The 18,946-nt window shown below is 37.5% G+C and overlaps 1 protein-coding gene across 1 annotated transcript; it reads left to right on the top strand.

Annotated features, from left to right (window-relative positions):
• The first annotated feature begins 5,432 nt into the window (after positions 1–5,432).
• Positions 5,433–18,680, top strand: LOC131160397 (tRNA (guanine(26)-N(2))-dimethyltransferase 2). Its single transcript, XM_058116053.1, has 12 exons — positions 5,433–5,953; positions 8,017–8,313; positions 8,479–8,566; positions 9,019–9,140; positions 9,406–9,545; positions 9,633–9,705; positions 10,953–11,041; positions 11,221–11,326; positions 16,292–16,504; positions 16,814–17,008; positions 17,313–17,390; positions 18,229–18,680. The coding sequence occupies exons 1-12, from the start codon at positions 5,681–5,683 to the stop codon at positions 18,475–18,477; spliced, it is 1,923 nt and encodes a 640-aa protein (XP_057972036.1). The 5' UTR covers positions 5,433–5,680; the 3' UTR covers positions 18,478–18,680.
• The last annotated feature ends 266 nt before the right edge of the window (positions 18,681–18,946 follow it).

The following is an 18,946-nucleotide window of genomic DNA, read 5'->3' on the forward strand; positions in this document are numbered from 1 at the left end:
AGGAGCTGAATATGAGGCAGAGGCGGTGGCTAGAGTTGATCAAGGACTACGATTACACGATCAGTTATCACCTATGGAAGGCTAATGTGTTAGCAGATGTGATGATTTGGAAGTCAGAACATGCAGCAGTATCTGTAGTTGTAGCTCAGCATCATGTCAGACGGGATCTGGAAAGCCTTAGCGTGGAGTTGGTGTCCGATGATCATCAGGCTTTCATTACTAGCTTGGTGATTTAGCCAACTTTGAGCGTATTAAAGCCATGCAGGCTAATGATGTGGAATTAAACTGAGATTGTGGGAATAGTGTAGCAGGGTTTGGCTGTGGATTTTAACATCTCTGACAGAGGTGTGTTGAGGTTTGGGACTAGGCTGTGTGTTGCAAACGACGATGAGATCAGAAGGACGATTTTGGAGGAAGCACATCATTCTTTGTATACGATACATCTGGGTAGTATGAAGATGTATCGTGATTTGCTCGAGTCCTTTTAGTGGAGTGGTATGAAGAGGGATGTTTTTCGGTTCGTGGAGCAGTGTTTGATGTGTCAGCAGGTGAAAGCAGATCATCAGAGGCTGGCAGGGCCATTGCAGCCTTTGCCTATTCCGGTGTGGAAATGGGAGCACATTTCCATGGAATTTGTTACTGGATTGCTGCTAGCGCTTCACGGGCAGAATGCTATTTGGGTAATCGTGGACAAGTTGACGAAATCTGCTCACTTTGTACCGATGAAAGTTAGCTACCCTTTGAGTAGGCTAAAAGACCTGTATGTGCATAAGATAATGAGAATGCACGGAGTACCGGTGTCCATTGTTTCAGATCGGGATCCGAGATTTACTTCTCGATTTTAGAAGAGCTTGCAGGAAGTATTGAGGATGAAGCTTACTTTCAGTATAACATTCCACCCCCAGACTGATGGACAGTCGGAGAGGATGATACAGATCTTGGAAGATATGTTACGGGCTTGTGTATTGGATTTCGGTAGTAGTTGGATTTAGTTTCTGCCACTAGTGGAGTTTGCCTATAACAATAGCTTTCAAGCTAGTATTGGGATGGCACCGTTCGAGGCTTTGTATGGTCGGAGGTGTCAATCTCCCTTGTATTGGGATGAGGCCGGTGAACGTTAGGTTTTAGGACCTAAACTCGTACAACAGGCGTTTGAGAAGGTAGGTTTGATCTGAGAGAGTATTAAATCGGCTCAGAGTCAGCAGAAGAGTTACACAGATGTTCGCCGCCGTGAGTTGGAGTTCAAGGTGGGGGGTAAGGTGTTCATTAGAATCGCTCCGATGAAGGGAGTGATGAGATTCGAAAGGAAGGGCAAGTTGAGCCCGAGCTACATCAGACCATTCGAGGTTATTGAGTGCGTGGGTCCAGTAGCCTACAGAGTTGCTTTACACCCAGCACTCTCGAGGGTCCACGATGTGTTTCACGTATCCATGTTGAGAAGGTACGTGTTGGATCCATCATATGTTATCGATTATAATAAGTTGGAAATTAAGGATAATTTAGCATATGAGGACATGCATGTTCAAGTTCTGGACCGTAAAGTTCAAAAGCTTTGTACCAAAGATATACCGTTAGTGAAGGTATTATGGTGAAACCACGAGGTTGAGGAAGCTTATTGGGAATTGGAAACGAAAATACACCGGAAGTATCCGCAGTTGTTCTGAGTAGTAGTTGGATAGCAGGGTAGTATGAGTATGTATGTATGTATGTAGTACTCTGTTATCATATTAGTATGCGGGGTTAGTATCTAGGAGAGTTTTGTAGTATTGTGAGCTCCCGAGACCATGTATGTATGTATCCACGGTATTCCTCTGCCATGAGTGAGGGAACGTACATATGTATGTATGGTATCGGGGCTACATATAAATGGCCGTTGTATTCTCTAGAGTATGTATGTATGTATCATGACGGGGCTGCGTATAAATAGCTGTCGTATTCTTTAGAGTATGTGTGTATGTATCGTCACGGGGCTGCGTATAAATGGCTGCCATTTTCTGTAGAGTATGTATGTATCGTAACGGGGCTGTGTATAAATGGCCGCCGTATTTTATAGAGTATGTATGTATCATAACGGGGCTGCATATAAATGGCCGCCGTTTTTTGTAGAGTATGTATGTATCGTAGAGGGGTTGTGTATAAATGGCCACCTTTTCATCTCAGAGTGTGTATGTATGTAGTAGTATGAATGTGTTCGTAATGAGAGATTGCAAATTTCGAGGACGAAATTTTTGTAAGGAGGGAAGGCTGTAAGAACCCGAACCGTAGTATGTGGATTTGATATTTGAAAGAAGGGTAAAAAGGTAATTGTGCAGACTTTGTCGACGAGGCCATCATTCATCGACGAAGGTTGAAGGCTCCTCATCGACGAAATTCAGAGGCTCGTCGACGAGGGAATGCTGAGAGGTTCGGAAAAATTGGAAATATCCAGTTCGTCGACGAGGCCATCATCTCGTCGACGAAGGTAATGGCGGACTCGTCGACGAGAACGCCAATTCGTCGACGAATCCACCTGAGTCAAGGGCTATAAATATCAGTTGTCATTGCTTCTAAGCTAAGTAATCTTAAATATCCTCTCCCTCTCGCTCTAGAACTCGAAGCTCTCTCTCTCTCTCTTGATTTCTTCGCCGTTCGTCACCTGATTCGTAAATCGGACGTTACTGCGAGGATCAGGGAAGGATTCTCTACCTTTCTAGTAGATCGGAATTTCGTTTCGAGTGATTTCGGGTTTCGGGCTAAAATCGAGGTATGGCTCGATTTTCGTTTCTGATTCAGAATATGTGTAGAAGTACGAATTGTAAGCATGTATTGTACTGTGGTTTGTAGGTTTAGAAGTCTCGGTTCAAAGTTTTGGGGACTAAAGAGTTCGTAGTTGGAATTGGGGTTAAGGTAAGGGGATTTAGTTTATATTAGTTACTTTTCGAAATCAGGATCGTTAAGCTTGTAGGCTACGATCGTATGTATGTTTTGGTAACTTATTTGGGGAAATCTATCAGGTAAAAATATGGAATTTTTGAGTTACAGTTTTTGGGAAAGTTTGGGGATTTCGAGTATCATCTCTACGTTGTTTGGAAAACCGTCCGTTTTGTTTAAACTGTATTATTGAGATGACTGTTATCCATATTTGCATAAACTATATACTTGAATTAGAAAATGATATGATTTGTCGTAAACCAAATAAGTGTGGTATGTATGGTTATATGTAAATGTTTCAGGTATTTGTAAAACAGCTATGTGGCGGCTAATTACCGTACGCTGAAATGTATAGGAGTGTGAGCTCCAAAATGATTCTAGGTTTTGTGAAATCGGCTATGGGTGGCTAATTACCGTACACCGAAACAATTATGTGGTGGCTAATTACTGTACGCTGTGCCATGTACTGGTGTGAAAACCGTGGGCGAGAGTGTCCGGCTCTATATCCGAGGGTGTGAAATATCATTACGTATCCTGACTGGTCACCGAGGGGTGTGAGCTACATTGTATGGCAATGTAATCACTGTGAAGTTTCGGGTTTCATGGAGTAGTTGTGTGTTGGCAATGTAATCGCTGTGGAACTTCGGGCTCATGGAGTAGTTGCGTACTGTTGTGAGTTACATCGTATTGGCAATGTAATCGCTTGAAGTTTCGGGTTTCATAGCGTAGTTGCATATTAGTGTGACGACACTGACCGTATGTTTTGGGTATCGTATGTACTAGATTGCATTTGTGAAAATATTGGAACTGTATGGAATTGTATGAAACCATATGGAAATATTTTCGAACTGTATCGTATTGCGTAGTGTTATATTTTTATGTAAAATAACACTGGTATGCCACACACTGATATAACCTGCTTTCTTCCTTATTGAGAGGTGTCTCACACTGAATGTACGTACAATGTTTTCAGGTCCTTCGGGTAGCCGTAATTAGCATCCTAGCTTCTGAAAGAGGGGGTATCGTTAGCTACTGCTGGTGCCTGTTAGGTACGAGTTTTGTACCCGAGTTGTCGGGATGGTTTTGTAGACACCTGGAGTATGCCTTGTATTGTGGGAATGTATATCCTAGCTTTGTATAGACTTTGGTATTATATTGTATATGTATAGAAATACCGTATTCCGCTGCTTAACTGATGAGTATAGATGTATATGTGTATGTGTATAGGGCATCCGTGTACCCCACGGGGTCGGACCCTCTTGTTGTATTATATCATATATGTTTTAATTGATACAGAGACATGTTAGGTTACTATAATCACACTTGGGACCCATCTACGGGTTCGGGGCGTGACAGATATGATGGAAATGATACAACAATGATGAGAATAATACTAACATGATGAAATACATAGATGTAATAAAATGTGAATATAGAAATGTGGAAATAAGAACTCTAATGGACCATAGTTGGTTGAAAAATTTGAGCTCAACTCGACCCACCTGATACACGAAACAACATCAGCCAAAAATTAAATTAAAAATTCCAAGCATTATAAAGGACTATTAATACTCGGTTTAGAACTTGCAAAATATTAGAGAAACAAAAGAAAAATATGAATAATTCTACTTTTTTATGTTTGTTTAACAATTAAAAGACAAAAGAAAAAAAAAAAACCAAATCGATAACCAAAATTTTGATCTTACACATTATTAAAAATTTATTTTTTCTTAATATTCAATCATATTAAAATAAATTTTTATTTTTAATAGTATTTGATATAGAAAGAAAAAAATAATATAAAATAAATTTTCTTCTTATTTTTTCTTCTCTTTCTTTTTCGTGAATAAAATTCTTGACCCAAATGGACCTCTAAGGACATAATACAATTTTTTCTTTCAAATGAAAAAGGTAAAAGAAATAGAAAATGAAGGATTTTCCTTCAAAAAAAAAAAAAAAGGTTATGCACATGACATCCTTTCATCCTTATTAATACTTAGATTATAAGAATTTTCCCCTCTGTATAAGGTGTAAAGCAACGTCATCTACATATGTATTTATATGACACGTATGAGTAATTGAACATTAAGAAGTAAATAGTATCATTATAACTATATGACCGTGTTATGGTAAATTTATTAAGTATTGATTATTTAATAACATAACGCATGTGAATATATATGGAGAGGATGTTTCCTCATCTACATATTCCCACAAGGAGAATATTAAAGCTTTAATGGTAATACGGTCAATAAGATCATAAATTTTCTTAAACTCAAAGGAGTTTAAAAAAAAAAAGGAAATAGAAAAATACACAAAAAATACACTTTGTTATGTTTGATTATTAGAAAAAATATATAAAATCAATGAATAAAACTTTAAATTCATATATAATATACACAATCAATGAAAAAAATTTAACTCTATAGATTTATAATTTTTCTTAATTTTATATTCATATTAAAAATAGATTTATGTTTTTAATAATTATAAGAATATATAATTTTTTTTTCTTATTTTTCTTCCCAAAATAAAATCCTTACCCAAACGGTGCTGAAGTAGAGCTTCTCATAGAAAACCCTACCCGCGCCGTCGGCAAAACCGGTGACCAATTCTAACATACGCCGGGGATGGAAATTTTTAAACCCCTGCAAACAAAGGCGTTTAAAAGGGCAAAAAAAGAGAGCGGAAATCTTTTTTTTTTTTTTGAAGTTCCTATTTAAAAAATAAAACAAAATCTCCATAGGGTTTTTTTTTTTGCCAAACATGGATGTATATAATGGTCGTCTTTGGCGTCTTCATGTACTTCATAGTTGCAGGAGCTCTGAAACTGCGGAAGGAACTTGCAATAATAAGAAGCTTTTTGTTCATAAGATCTCCACTCTCCGCAGGAGTCCATAAACGCCAAGAAACCCATCGCCCTCCGTTGTATGAAAAAAGCGAAGCAATGTCGACTGATCTTAACGATTATACCATCATCAAAGAGGGAGAAGCTGAGATTCTCATGCACGCCAAGAACGAAGTGTTTTACAACAAGACCCAGGTCTTATTTTTGTCCTTTTTAGTTTCTTCTCTTCTCAAAATCTCCCCTTTTGGCATAAATTCCTGATGGATTGGTGTTTGATGCAGTAGAATAGCAGCTTCTTAAAATCTGAAGACAACGAGGTTTCCCTGTCATATTTCTAACAATTAATGGCTTAATTTCATTATAAAATTAGGTATAGAGGAAAATGAAATAAGATTTCCGTAAAACATGTTTTTTTTTTTTTTTTTAAAAGTAAAAATATGGAGTCGACAAATTCGAAATAACAAAGAATACAGAAGTTGGTACCAGCAATCTCTGACGCTACAAACTTTACAATTGACAGCATGTTTTAACAGGAGTCTCACCGAGCATAAAAAGGGGAGTATGTATTGATGTGTCTCTTTCATTTTTGTGATAAACAGTTTTTATGTTAACAAATTGAACTCCAGGTTAGATTCTCTGTAAGCCATAGAGTGAAGTGAGAGTGACAAAAGGGTGTTATGTAGAAACTGAGTTTTCCTTCATAAGAGTTGGGTTGTTTATTTTGGTGAAGCTCTGTTTTGTGATCGGCATAAAACTATAAAAGTTTTCTAGGTTGAATTTGAAGGCAGGTACCTAGCTGATGACACATTTGTTCTTCTAAAACATGAGGGGAAATAGGTTTTTCCTCTCTATTTTTTTAGGTTGCTGTTGTTTGAGAAATAGTAAGGTTACGACTTCTGCTTATTTATGTAAATTCTTGAAATATGTATCTCGATAATTGTATAATATCAAGGACAAGTGGCATCAAATGTTGGCATAAATGTGGACCCAATCTTATATTTGTTTTTCATCAAATAAGTGGAGCTGGAGCAAATTTTTTTGTCATGAATTCATTAGTCCAGATGGGATGTTAATTCAAAACATCAACATCTTTTCTGGTTAAAGTTAGAACTTGATGTAACTGAGTGGGAGAAATTCTTTGATAGTCTCTTGTTGTATGTGGTTCCTTTGCCAGGTTACATGTTATGAAGAACAAGGTGAGCAGCATTTGAATCAAATGGTGTTTTGACCTCTTTTGGAAAGACAAGCAGATGATTGTTCAATAAAAAATGGAAGTTGCATCACTTAATTCCATACTGTTTACTTCCATAAAAAGAAAGAGGACTTTTTGAGATATTTCATCCACACAAACTAAAAATTTAATGGTCATTATTCCCTACATATTCTGGACATTCATAATTAGCCTATTGCATCTACTAATTTTTTATTCGCTTTGACCTTTAGTTCTGTCTCCAATAAAAACACATTCTGCCATGATATGAAATGTCATCGAAAATGTCTTAGGTTTTACTTTTGAATTAATGCTAGTTGAGTCCTTCACAGCATTAAGCTGCATTTTCACATGCCTATTTATTACCAAGTTTAATTTACATAGATCCCGGATTTCTTTTTCCTATAATACTTTCAGGTGTGACTTCACTCACCAAAGTTTATCATCTAATCAGATATTGCTAAGAGTAATTTTGTCTGATTATTTTGTAATGTGCTTTGTGTCATTATCTCACATTGATCATATACTAGGAAGATCTTGGCCATATAAGAATGAATTAGGTTTCAAACTTGTGAGGAACCTTTATATGGGGCAAAATTGTGAGGCCTGGTGGGTCAAAGTGAACAATACCTCATTAGAGTTGGGCTGATACCATATTAGGACCACATGGTATTGTCATTTGGATGGATCCCAAAAACAGGGGTGGGCTGCTTTGATGAGGGCGTGAGGGATCAGGTAAGGGGGTTTATTGTGGTTCTGCATTAGGCATGTACTAGGGAGGGCGTGGCCATATGAGAATGGATTAGGTTTCAACATTGTGAGGCTCTTTTGCATTGCAAAGCTTTGAGGCTTAATGGGCCAAAGCAGATAATACCTCACCGGTGTGCTGAGATCATTACACTTTGCAATGCAAAGATCAATTGACTTGCTCTGAACTATTTTCTTGGTGTATTAGTTACCTGCAATATAATCCTTTCCTCCTGCTGTTAGCTTTGTGGTTTTCTTGTTAAATGAGAGGATCTTGACTTCATCACTCTGCTATAATCAGGTTAACAACAGAGACATATCAATTGCTGTTCTGAGGACATTTATATCCAAATGCAAGGAGGAGCATGAAGCAGTCTTGTCCAAAAGAATGAAAATAGGGCAAAAGGCATCGGAGGAGGATGGAAGTGTTGTAGAGGGAGCACCTACTCAGTCTGCAACATGTAATGAAAAATCCAATGGAAAATGTGAAGAGCTGGAAGGTACTTCTCAAGATGAACCATGTAGCATCTCAGAAGATGCACCCAAGGCCTCAGAGGCCAAAGGTCGACGGGAACTGAAACCACCCAGAGTTCTTGAGGTTTTCCTTGAACTTTAGATATTTTTATCTTTATTTATCTAGCTGTATGTTCCAGTTTTGAATGCTTTGTTGAAATTACCTGCCTATTTTGTTCTTTTTTTGATAGCTAAATTTTAATTGAGTTTTTTATTTTTTTTATTTTTATTTTATTTTATGAGCATGCAGGCCTTGTCAGCTTCTGGGTTAAGGGCTCTAAGATATGCACTTGAAGTGGAAGGGATTGGTCAAGTTGTCGCCCTGGACAATGATAAAGGTGGTTTTCAGCTTTGTAATATATTAAATTCTGCAATTCTTTTGTTTGTTTTTTTAACTTTTTGGATGGGTCTACTTTTTTTTCCCTTGGATTTTGAAAGGACAACCTACACAATGGACCTTTAGAACTATACAAGTATGTGTGTTGTTTTTTTACCTTGGATTTTGAAAGGACAACCTACACAATGGACCTTTAGAACTATAAGTATGTGTGCTGTGCATTTACATTGGATTACAGTCAAATGTTAAGAGCATATTTTTTTGCAGTCTGTAAGCAGGCATTTTACTGGTCTAGAAAAAAAAGCAGACATTTCAGTAATATATTTGTTTTTGCACTAAAAATTTGGTTGCTTTGTTTTTATAGTAAAGAAATAATCAGTATATGTTTTATATGCCTACTTAAATCCAAATCTATACATTATAAGAGTCATCTTACTATTTGTTCTTTTGCAGTCTCTGTTGAAGCTTGTAAGAGAAACGTAAAATTTAATGGTTCAGTGGCGTGTTCAAAGGTGGAATCGCATCTTGCCGATGCTCGTGTATATATGCTCACCCACCCAAAAGAATTTGACGTGGTATGTATCTAATACAATTGATTTTGCATGCAATTTCATTTTTTCAAAAAATATGCTTGTGGAGATGGATGGTTTCTCAGAAGGGCATTTCTATGCTCTCAAGTCTCAATTGCATCCTAAACTAGAAATTGTTTAAACAATGGAGGCTTTGACCAAATGGAATTGGTTCTGTAAATGCTGTTATCTAGGATATGTGCACCATTTTCATGTAATTGTGTCCTCAAATAGCTTTCTTTGTGCATGTTTTCTGTTAATGGCATTTCAGGTTGATCTTGATCCTTATGGCTCACCTTCTGTGTTCTTGGATTCTGCGGTACAATCTGTTGCTGATGGAGGCATTTTGATGTGTACAGCAACTGACATGGCGGTGCTGTGTGGGGGTAATGGGGAGGTTTGCTATTCCAAGTAAGGTTTTAGACTCTCCTCACCTGTGATAGAGCACTGGTTTTTTATTAGTGGGCTTATCATTTTGCAACTGATTTTGTTATTTAGATATGGTTCCTATCCATTGAGAGGAAAGTATTGCCATGAGATGGCTTTGAGGATTCTCCTTGCCTCCATTGAGGTACGATATCCATGTTTGAATAAGAAGAATGTAAAGTTATACTTGTCAATTGTTATTTTATGTTAGTATGTCTTAACTATAATTTTTTGTTGGATATATTAACACATGCTGAAATTTTGTCAACTTCAAACAGCTAATCGTAATGGTTGTTCACATGGTGTAAACTGTTGTAAGATGTAAACTGTTGGTTCTCTATTTTTTCTTCGCTCTGTGCACTTATTATAGATCGTGTACAAAACAAGTTGCATCAGATAACCTTAGAGCATATTGTTGATATTATCCACATAGATATTATTCTGTCTGCTTCTGTTATGAATTGAACTTTTTTTTTCCCTCTTTCTTTGAAGCCCATTAACTTATTTATTTTCCATGCCAAAGCGCTCATTGACAATTTGCAACTCTAGTGTCCAATTAATATGTCAATAATATTAACATGCTTTATTTTGACTGGAAGGTGATGAACCCTAATTGCTCTGTCATGTTTAAAAGAAGGTAAGAATTGGTGAATCCTTTTTTGTTCAATAACGTGTATGGTATATGTGCTTTTGAGAGAGAGAGAGAGAGAGAGAGAGAGAGAGAGAGTGCATAATATGGTTGACACTGCAGGGGCAGATTAGGGCACTTGTCTGATATGGCATGTACAGAGTTGTGTGTGCATCCTTATCAGGCTGGTGTGCCCTAAGCCCTTAATTTTTCTAGCTCCTCCTGTTAACAGGGAAGGGTAGTTGTGGCTATTGTTTGTACGTATGAATCCATGGATTTCCCAGGTAAGGAAAATTTATATGTAGTCATTTCTTAAGGACCTGTGGGTCTTGGATGACAACTGAGCAGGCAAGTGAGCCTAATCCCAAAATGGAATCATTAATTATTTCTTGGAGTTGGGTGAAACCTTTGAAGGAACTCTGATTGGGGTCTTTCTGATGCTTAGTTGCTTTGAAAATATTTTAAACACCAGTACTTTAGCAAAATGCCCCAAAGGCGTGTGTAGGGTTTATCCCTGTTATATTTGCTTCTTACTAGCATGAAGATGGATGGAAGAGGCTTTTTCATTCTCTTATGCGTTTGCTTGAAGTTTAATTTAGTGAATTTTCAAATCTTTCAAAATTTCCTAATTTTATGTTGCAAAGTGTAGACAATTGTTGTCCTTGTCAATGCAAATGGTCTTTTAATCTGTGCAAAACTGTGCTCATCTATATTGTATATGTAGCAAATGTTGCTTCAGAGATTTAATTCCTTCTTGGATGCAGAGCCATGCAAATCGCTACAAGCGGTACATTGTTCCTGTGCTATCGGTTCAGATGGACTTTTATGTGCGGGTGTTTGTTCGTATATACACGTGGGTGGCCCCTTTTTATGTTCAAATTTTTGACAATAGCATCTGCATTATGATTAGCTAGTAGTTTGATGTGCTATAAATAATAGGATAAGATGGTTGTTTTTTATTATTATGATCTTATTCACTTAGTCCTTTGGTCAATTTGTGTGTTGATAAAGGGTTGAAATGATTACATGCAGCTCTGCAAGCGCAATGAAGAATACCCCACTAAAGCTCTCCTATGTTTATCAGTGCACTGGTTGTGATTCTTTTCATCTTCAGCCTATTGGGAGGACTGTCTCCAAGGTAAGCATCCAGATCCAAGTCCTTGTGCCATGAATATATTCACTTGTCATTGAAACATTTGTAGTGTATACATGTGCACAAGCAAGGCATGATTGCAACAGATATGGGCATGTTGAGACTCCAGTTTTCTGTCACATTTTATGCACACACAAGCAATTAATTTCAAACTTTTTTAGTTTTATAATATTGGAGACCTAAAAATATAAAAGGACCATCAATAAAAATCCTCGAGGGTGCAAAGTTACGAGTAGCAGATTGGTTGAGTTGGATATAGCATAACACGTTCTCAACGGCCACGAACATATTTACACAAAATGGGAAGTGGATGGGTTGGCAGATTTTGAGTTTGATGGGTTTGATTTTAAGTTGTAGTTAATTTACGGGTATTGATTTTTTCCATGTCAATGCAGTTGACCTGGTTGCAGTACCTCTAGATTGACATCTTTCAACAATCCCATAATCCTGGTGTCAAGCCTATCGAAAGTTTGCAAATTGCTAGGCTTTTGGTTTATAAAGGTGGGCGAGTGGCTTGTTTGTGCTTTAAAGCTTAAAAGATAGAATGCGTTCTTGTTTTGTGGGGTTGACTTATTGATGCAGGACAGATGTTAGAACATATATATATATATAGAATTGTGAGAATTAGAAGAACAAGAGGGAGAAGAAGAAGAAGAAGATAAGATGGAGAGAAGGAGAAGAGAGGAGGAGGAGGAGCAGGAGGAGGAGGAAGAGCAGAACCTGCGGGAGAGAGAGAGAGAGAGAGAGAGGGAAATTGCAATCTGATTTAAAACAATAATTGTACAATAACTTACATGTCCAGCACTTATACCCTCTACTAACTAGAACACATATTTACATAAAGGCTCCAATAAAATGAGAAATTACAAAATAACCCTAACATACTTAAATACACAAAATAAACCTAAATTGGCTAAACTTATAAAATAGCAAGACTTTCCCAAACTAAAATATAAAAAATTTGATGCAATATGAACATCTAAAGTCCTCCATTTGTGGTTCTCCATCAAACTCCCCTTAGAAAAAACTCGACCTCGAGTTTTGTAATTACATAATAGCTTTAGCTCCATGTGTGGGAACAAAGTCAAACATGCAGGCAAATGAAAAGGAGGCGCGACCTGCATTGCATTGTCAATCACCATTCGAGAATGTGTAGTAGATTGTCCAACCGCAAGTAGCATAAAAGGCTGCAATGTCCTCTGATAAAATAACAAGTCCTCCAAACAAGAAATCAAATTAATATCTAAGTCTATCGGCTGCTCAAGCAAATATGCATTCGGACCATACTCTAAGATGATGGACAATGTTTTACTAGATTTGGTTAAGGAAAATTTATCGGGAGAAGATGAAAGGAATGGAAGTGGAGGTGCAAGTTCACTGGATTGGGGAGAAATAATCTATCTCAACAGGATTTGCAATGATAGGTTCCATGATTGAAGAATTTTCAACAAACTCTACAGCAGCCAATTGTTCCTCGCCCTTTGGGTTAGAAATGGAAAATTGAGGTTGAAGAGCAAGGTCATTGACAGGCATATCTGTCCTAGTAGTTGGCAACTCATCTTGCTGTTCATTGCGAGTTTCAACAACTAAGGTGATGACAAATCAAGGTCCATCTCTGGCCTAAAGGCTGCAACAGTGCTTAGGGTCACTAAAGACAAGTCTAAAACCTCATTTTGAGAAGATTCATGACTCACATCAACAGAAGAATAAAAAAATTGTGCACTAGTTATATGCATATCATTAATGTAGTAATGATATTCTATTATGCAACAATTTGGATGGGCACTTTTGATACTCAACAAGTTTTCTGTTGAACATCTTCGATGGGCCTAGGACTCCCTTCTGACCATTGCGAAGATTCATTAGTTACGTCTTCTGAAGAATCAAAAAATTGCGCACTAGTAATATGCAAATTATTTATGTTGTAATGATACTCAATTACACAAGAATTTGCATTGGCACTTTCAATATTTGGTTGTTTATCCTCAACAATTTGAGTTTTCTTTTGAACATCTTGTGAGGATCTAGGAATACTACATGACCATGGAGAAATTGATCTAGAATGATGAAATTCTTCACGATAGGAAGTGGTGTTATAGGTTGGTGGCTGGAGAAATCTCTCACCTTCCAAAGCCATGTGGTAAGCCTCAAAAGAGAGTAGTAGGATATTTTTGAATTCGCATAATGATAAACCTTTTGATTTCATCCCTCGACCCTTTCTTAAACAAAGTTACCATTCTAGGTTCCTTACTAAGAGTACACTGATAAATGAGGTCTCTAAATTTAAGGTAATAGTTGGTGACACTAGAAGAAAGTTGTCTAAGACTACATAGTTGGGTCCAGTAATTGTTGAGAATTGCCAACTATGTAGGAACCACATATATGGAATTTACTCATTTTTTTTGGTTTTTTTTTTCAACCAGAGAGTAAATACGGACTGTTGCAAACTCAAACAAGTACCAAATAGATAAGAAACATTAATTTATATGGAGTAAGTCCATATACTGTTACCTAAATCTCCTTGCTCTGACTTTGTAGTTTTGAGATTTCAAATATTTCGCTTCAACTTCTCACAGATGCTTCAAGAACTATGATATCACACTGATTTTACCCTCCAAAAATATGTACTAAGCAATCGAAGATTAATTTCTTCAAATCAACATCAAAATCTCATGGAGGAAAACCAATTTGTCACAGTAAAGTCTCCAAACACAGCAACTAGGCCTCAATTTGGATGTCGGCAGACCTTCAAAATTTTGAAATTTGCTCAGCAGCCCCAAGAGTAGGCTGTGTTCCACCTTAAGAATGCAAACGAAGCTTGATGCTTCAATATTCACTCAGAAAGCTTCAAAATATCAGGTAAAAACCAAGTTCTTAAAGCTGGAAGCAATTTCTTGTGAATCTGAGCAAAACAGGTGAACTCCAGCAAGTCCCCCATACGTGTGGAGTGCGTGAGCCACCAGTGACCTCCGTTGATGGGGTTCTGGCTGGTGGTAGATCAGGAGGTAAGGATTCCAGTGATGGTCTCTGTGCAGGAAAAAAAAAATGCAGGAAATGGGGGAATTAGAAGGGCTGCCGGCTGGGGTAGTTTCAGGTGGCGCATGGGGGCCACTCCCTTATAGGTTGGGGATGAAATTGTAAGGGAAGGGGTTTCGGGGGTGTCTGATTGTTGGGGTAAGGGAGGTGTCATGGTTTGGTTGGTGGAAAAGGGTGCTCAAGTTTTAGGGACATGACTGGTGTTTTCTGGGAAGTTTCTGCAGTGTACAGTGTTTGAATTTCTGGGAATTCAGACTTCGAATGATTGCATGGTGATCGTGGTGTGCTCTGATACCAATTTGATGCAGGACAGATGTTTATATATATATATGTATGTATGTATGTATATATCGTGGTGTGGAGAGAGGGACAGATGTTTATATATATATATATATATATATATATATATGTATGTATGTATATATCGTGGTGTGGAGAGAGGGAAACTGCAAACTGATTCAAAACAATAACTTTACAATAACTTACATGTCCAGCACTTATACCCACTACTAACTAGAACCCATGTTTACATAAAGGCTCCAATAAAACAAGAAATTACTAAATTACCCTAAAGTACTTAAATACACAAAAGAAACCTAAATTGACTAAACTTCTAAAATAACTAGACTTTCCCAAACTAAAATATAAAAAACTTGATACAATATGAACATCTAAAATCCTCCATTGGTGGTTTTCCATCAAACTGTCAGAGGAGAAATTACAAAATAACTCTGAAGTACTTAAGTACACAAAATAAACCTAAATTGGCTAAACTTCTAAAATAACAAGACTTTCCCAAACTAAGATATAAAAAACTTGATACAATATGAACATCTAAAATCCTCCATTGGTGGTTTTCCATCACTTATTTTTTAGCTTCTATAAAAAATGGGGTTGACATGAGAGCGTTAATTAGGCATCCCGCGAGATGGATTGGTTGTATCAGACTATCAGTCCTGTTTTTGGGGTTCCCTGCCACACAACGCACAAATTGAAATATGTGGAGAGAGGAAAGAGGGAGAAACGAAAAATCAACCAAAACTAAAGAGGGGAGGCAGGGTGAATGTGAGCACTTATCATAGGTTGGTGGTGCTGTTGAATGGTTGCTTGTGCAAGTTGGATATAATATATGTAAACAATATACTCTTTCTTGTTATTGGACTGTGACGTGGAGATTTATCAAACTTGTTAAATTCCGAAATTTCCTTTCTTTCTTTTACTTTGCAGCTAAATGGAGCTTTAGACTGTATTTGGTCGTAAGTATGGAAAAGGAAGAGAAAGTAGAAAGTACAAGGAAAGAAAAGGGGAGAGAGCTTTCCTTTCACTCCTATTGCTTCATTGAACAAAAGAAAATGGATGGGAAGAAAATGACTATCATTCAATTTGACTGGTTCGTCTCTTTTCATCCATGTTCTTTCAGAGGGATTGATTTTGGGACAGAGAGGAGAAGCCCTTTCCCTTACACGTGTTCTTTTCTCAGTTCTCAACTGTACCAAATAAAGGAAGTAGGACTTTTCACTCTTTTTTTTTTTCTTCCTTTCTCTTTCCTTCCTACAATACATGGTATTAGTGTAGGAATGGAGCTTGGAGAGAGGTTCCAAGAATGTTTTCGTTGACTTGTAGCAAGCTCTGGGCACTGGGGAAACAGTGTTGTTCTCAGGATTGATTGCAGGGCTTGTTTACTAGATTTAAAATAATGATGTTGTGCACTCATTTTAAGCTGCGGGGACAAGGGTGGTGTTCTTGTGATCGATTTGAGGGATTGTTTATTAGATTAAGACACATGAAGACATGATATTCTTTTGAAGAAATGTGTTTGTTTTAATCATCCTGATTTGTTTGTCTTTAATTCAGTTTAATCTTTTATTCTCTTCCCTCTCCTTACTTCCTCTTCATTTCTTTTTCCTCCCAAAGAATAACAGTGTAAGGCATCTACCTGGGTTTGGGCCTGCTGTTCCTCAAGAGTGCAACGATTGTGGGAAGAAATTTAACATGGGTGGGCCTATATGGTCTGCTCCCATCCATGATCAAGAGTGGGTTACTTCCATTCTAGCTGATGTGAAATCTTTGAAGGATCGTTATCCTGCTTTTGATCGAATCTCTGCTGTATTGACGACAATTTCAGAGGTATGCTTGGTTCCTTTGTGGTAGTTTTTCATAATATTGGTAATGTAAAAAGCAAATGCATGCTACTGCTGTGTTTGGTGTCTGGAAAGTACAGCTGGGTCCTTCTCCCCCTCCGGGTTCCCATCTCCAGCAAACTGTAGGAGGGGAAAAAGGAAGAAAAGAAACTTTCAACCAGCCCAAAGGCTATTTTCAGGATATTTTAAATGTCTTATCAAATGGTGGAATTTTTCCAGCATTGCCCATTGCCCAAAGGCAACTGTTTTCATTTTTGCCTCTGTTTTCTGATTCTTACGAGTGTATTGCCTGCAGGAATTGCCTGACATTCCTCTGTTTGTGAGCCTGCACAATCTTTGTGCAACACTAAAATGCACATCTCCATCAGCAGTTATTTTCCGTTCTGCTGTGATCAATGCAGGATATCGTATATCTGGAACTCATGTGAATCCACTGGGACTGAAATCAGATGCGCCCATGGATGTCATTTGGGACATTATGCGCTGCTGGGTAAGGACTTCCTTTTGTTCCCTTATTTATATGATACGCTATCCTCAATACTTTGCCCGTTTACCTTTTTTACATGGATATTTTTCAAAGCAACTGCCATAAAGATCCAAATTATTGCATTGGTTTAGCGCTTTCATGTATAGTGCTATTATTTGCCATTAGAATTGCAGCATATGATTATAGATTTCTTGTGTAAAGTGTGTTTTTCCCATTTTTTAAGGTTGAAATAATTGCTTTATACCATTTATGCTTTTAGTAAGACAATTTTGATATTTCAAATATTGATTCAGTGATCCTCCTGTAGGTAAAAAATCATCCAGTGAAAGCACAACCACCAGATCAATCAGGAAGTGTGATACTTGCCAAGGAACCAGTTCTTCAAGTAAATATCACTAGAGCCCTGCAATTCTTGATTCTGCCATGCATCTTTTTCCCCCATGAAACCAACACCCCCATCACAAGGGTGTAATCAGTTTTATTTGGTTCGGGTTTGGGTAAAAGCAATAACGGGACTGATCTAAATGGTTTTTAAATTATCAAACCGAAGCTGAACCACACACTGACAGTTCAATTAAACTCTAGACAGAGAATCTGGTTCAGTACGGTTTTATCCAGTTACTAATACATAATTCAAAAAACAGTAAGCCCAAGTGATGGAAGGCCAACTTAAAAATTTTGAAGCCCAACTAATATTGGCTTTGTAGCCCTGCTGTTAACAGCCTAGGGCAATGGGCTGTACAGCTTATTATGGACCATCAAATACAAAACGAGCTTGGCCCATTTTTGATGCATAAGTGCCTGCATATGGGATAAATATTTTTTTTGTTTTTTTTCTTTTTGTGAAGCCAAACCGAAAACTGATATTTTATAAAATTTGAAGTCGAAAACTGACAGAATCGAACCCAAATGTGAAAATGGTTCAGTTTTGGTCCGGTTTTCAGTTTTTTGAGAAATTTTGTAAACCCCTGACCCCCCTCCTATGTGCACCTCCCCTCCCCACCCCCCTACCTAAAAAAAGAAAAAGAAAAATTAAATAAATGAATAAATAAAATATAACATTGAGAAAAAAAGAAGAAGGAACACCTAATTGGTTTGTTGCTTTGAGTTTTCTTGTTGGTTATGGCTGTTACAAGCCTTTCTTTCCAGATGTACATTTTCACACCCACCCACATGAACAGAGGCAGTGTGTGATTGTGACCATTGAGTGTTGGTTTATGTAGGCCAATTTTGCTCGAGCAGTTGCATCCCTTAGCAAAGCACAGGCCAAGAAAGTGGCACGCTTCCTTCCAAATCCTGAGAGGCATTGGGGCCCTAAGCTCAGGGCTGGTCGTCAGATCACCAGCAAGCATATTTCTCTGTTAGGTCCCCAGGCCTTAAATGGATCTCATGACCGTGAAGAAGATGGCGAAGAGCACAATGCCAAGCGTCCAAAGACCACCGACAATCCCCTTCCTGTTTCACAGGACTGAGTTCTCTTGCGAAATTTTCTTTTTACCCATTTGTTGAGTGTAACTTACGTTCTATTCTTATATCTATAAGTCAACACAATTAGTTTAATTTAGTTTACGTCAAAAAATTTTGCTCATGTGGATTCTTTGTTTGCTTGTTTTTAATTTTCCTTTTCTTCTCAGTTTTGGGAATAAAGTTTGTTGAGAAATCTTACGGTTTTAAATCCGGCTGTTTTTATTTTTCGTTTCAAACTTCTCTTACCGTGAGCCTCTCCCTCCCTCGGGAAAAAAAAAGAAAAAGAAAGAATGGTCGTCACATGAATTTTACTTTTATTGGCGGCACCTCCTTTCTTTATTAGAAAACTCTTTGTCGGTATGCTGAGGGTTTCAGGAAGATAAGCTACAAATAGATGAAAATCAAATGTAACAAAACTAAACATAAATAAAACGACGCAATATACTCTTAAATTAGGAAAATCAATTTTGTTTG

Source organism: Malania oleifera, chromosome 1 (assembly GCF_029873635.1).
Source record: "Malania oleifera isolate guangnan ecotype guangnan chromosome 1, ASM2987363v1, whole genome shotgun sequence".
Classification (NCBI taxonomy): Eukaryota; Viridiplantae; Streptophyta; class Magnoliopsida; order Santalales; family Ximeniaceae; genus Malania; species Malania oleifera.

Coding starts and splice junctions, on each gene's coding strand:
- LOC131160397 (XM_058116053.1), top strand. CDS start 5,681: ATGTATATAATGGTCGTCTTTGGCGTCTTCATGTACTTCATAGTTGCA. Junction 9,141..9,405: donor ACCCAAAAGAATTTGACGTG/GTATGTATCTAA, acceptor ATGGCATTTCAG/GTTGATCTTGATCCTTATGG. Junction 16,505..16,813: donor TATTGACGACAATTTCAGAG/GTATGCTTGGTT, acceptor TATTGCCTGCAG/GAATTGCCTGACATTCCTCT.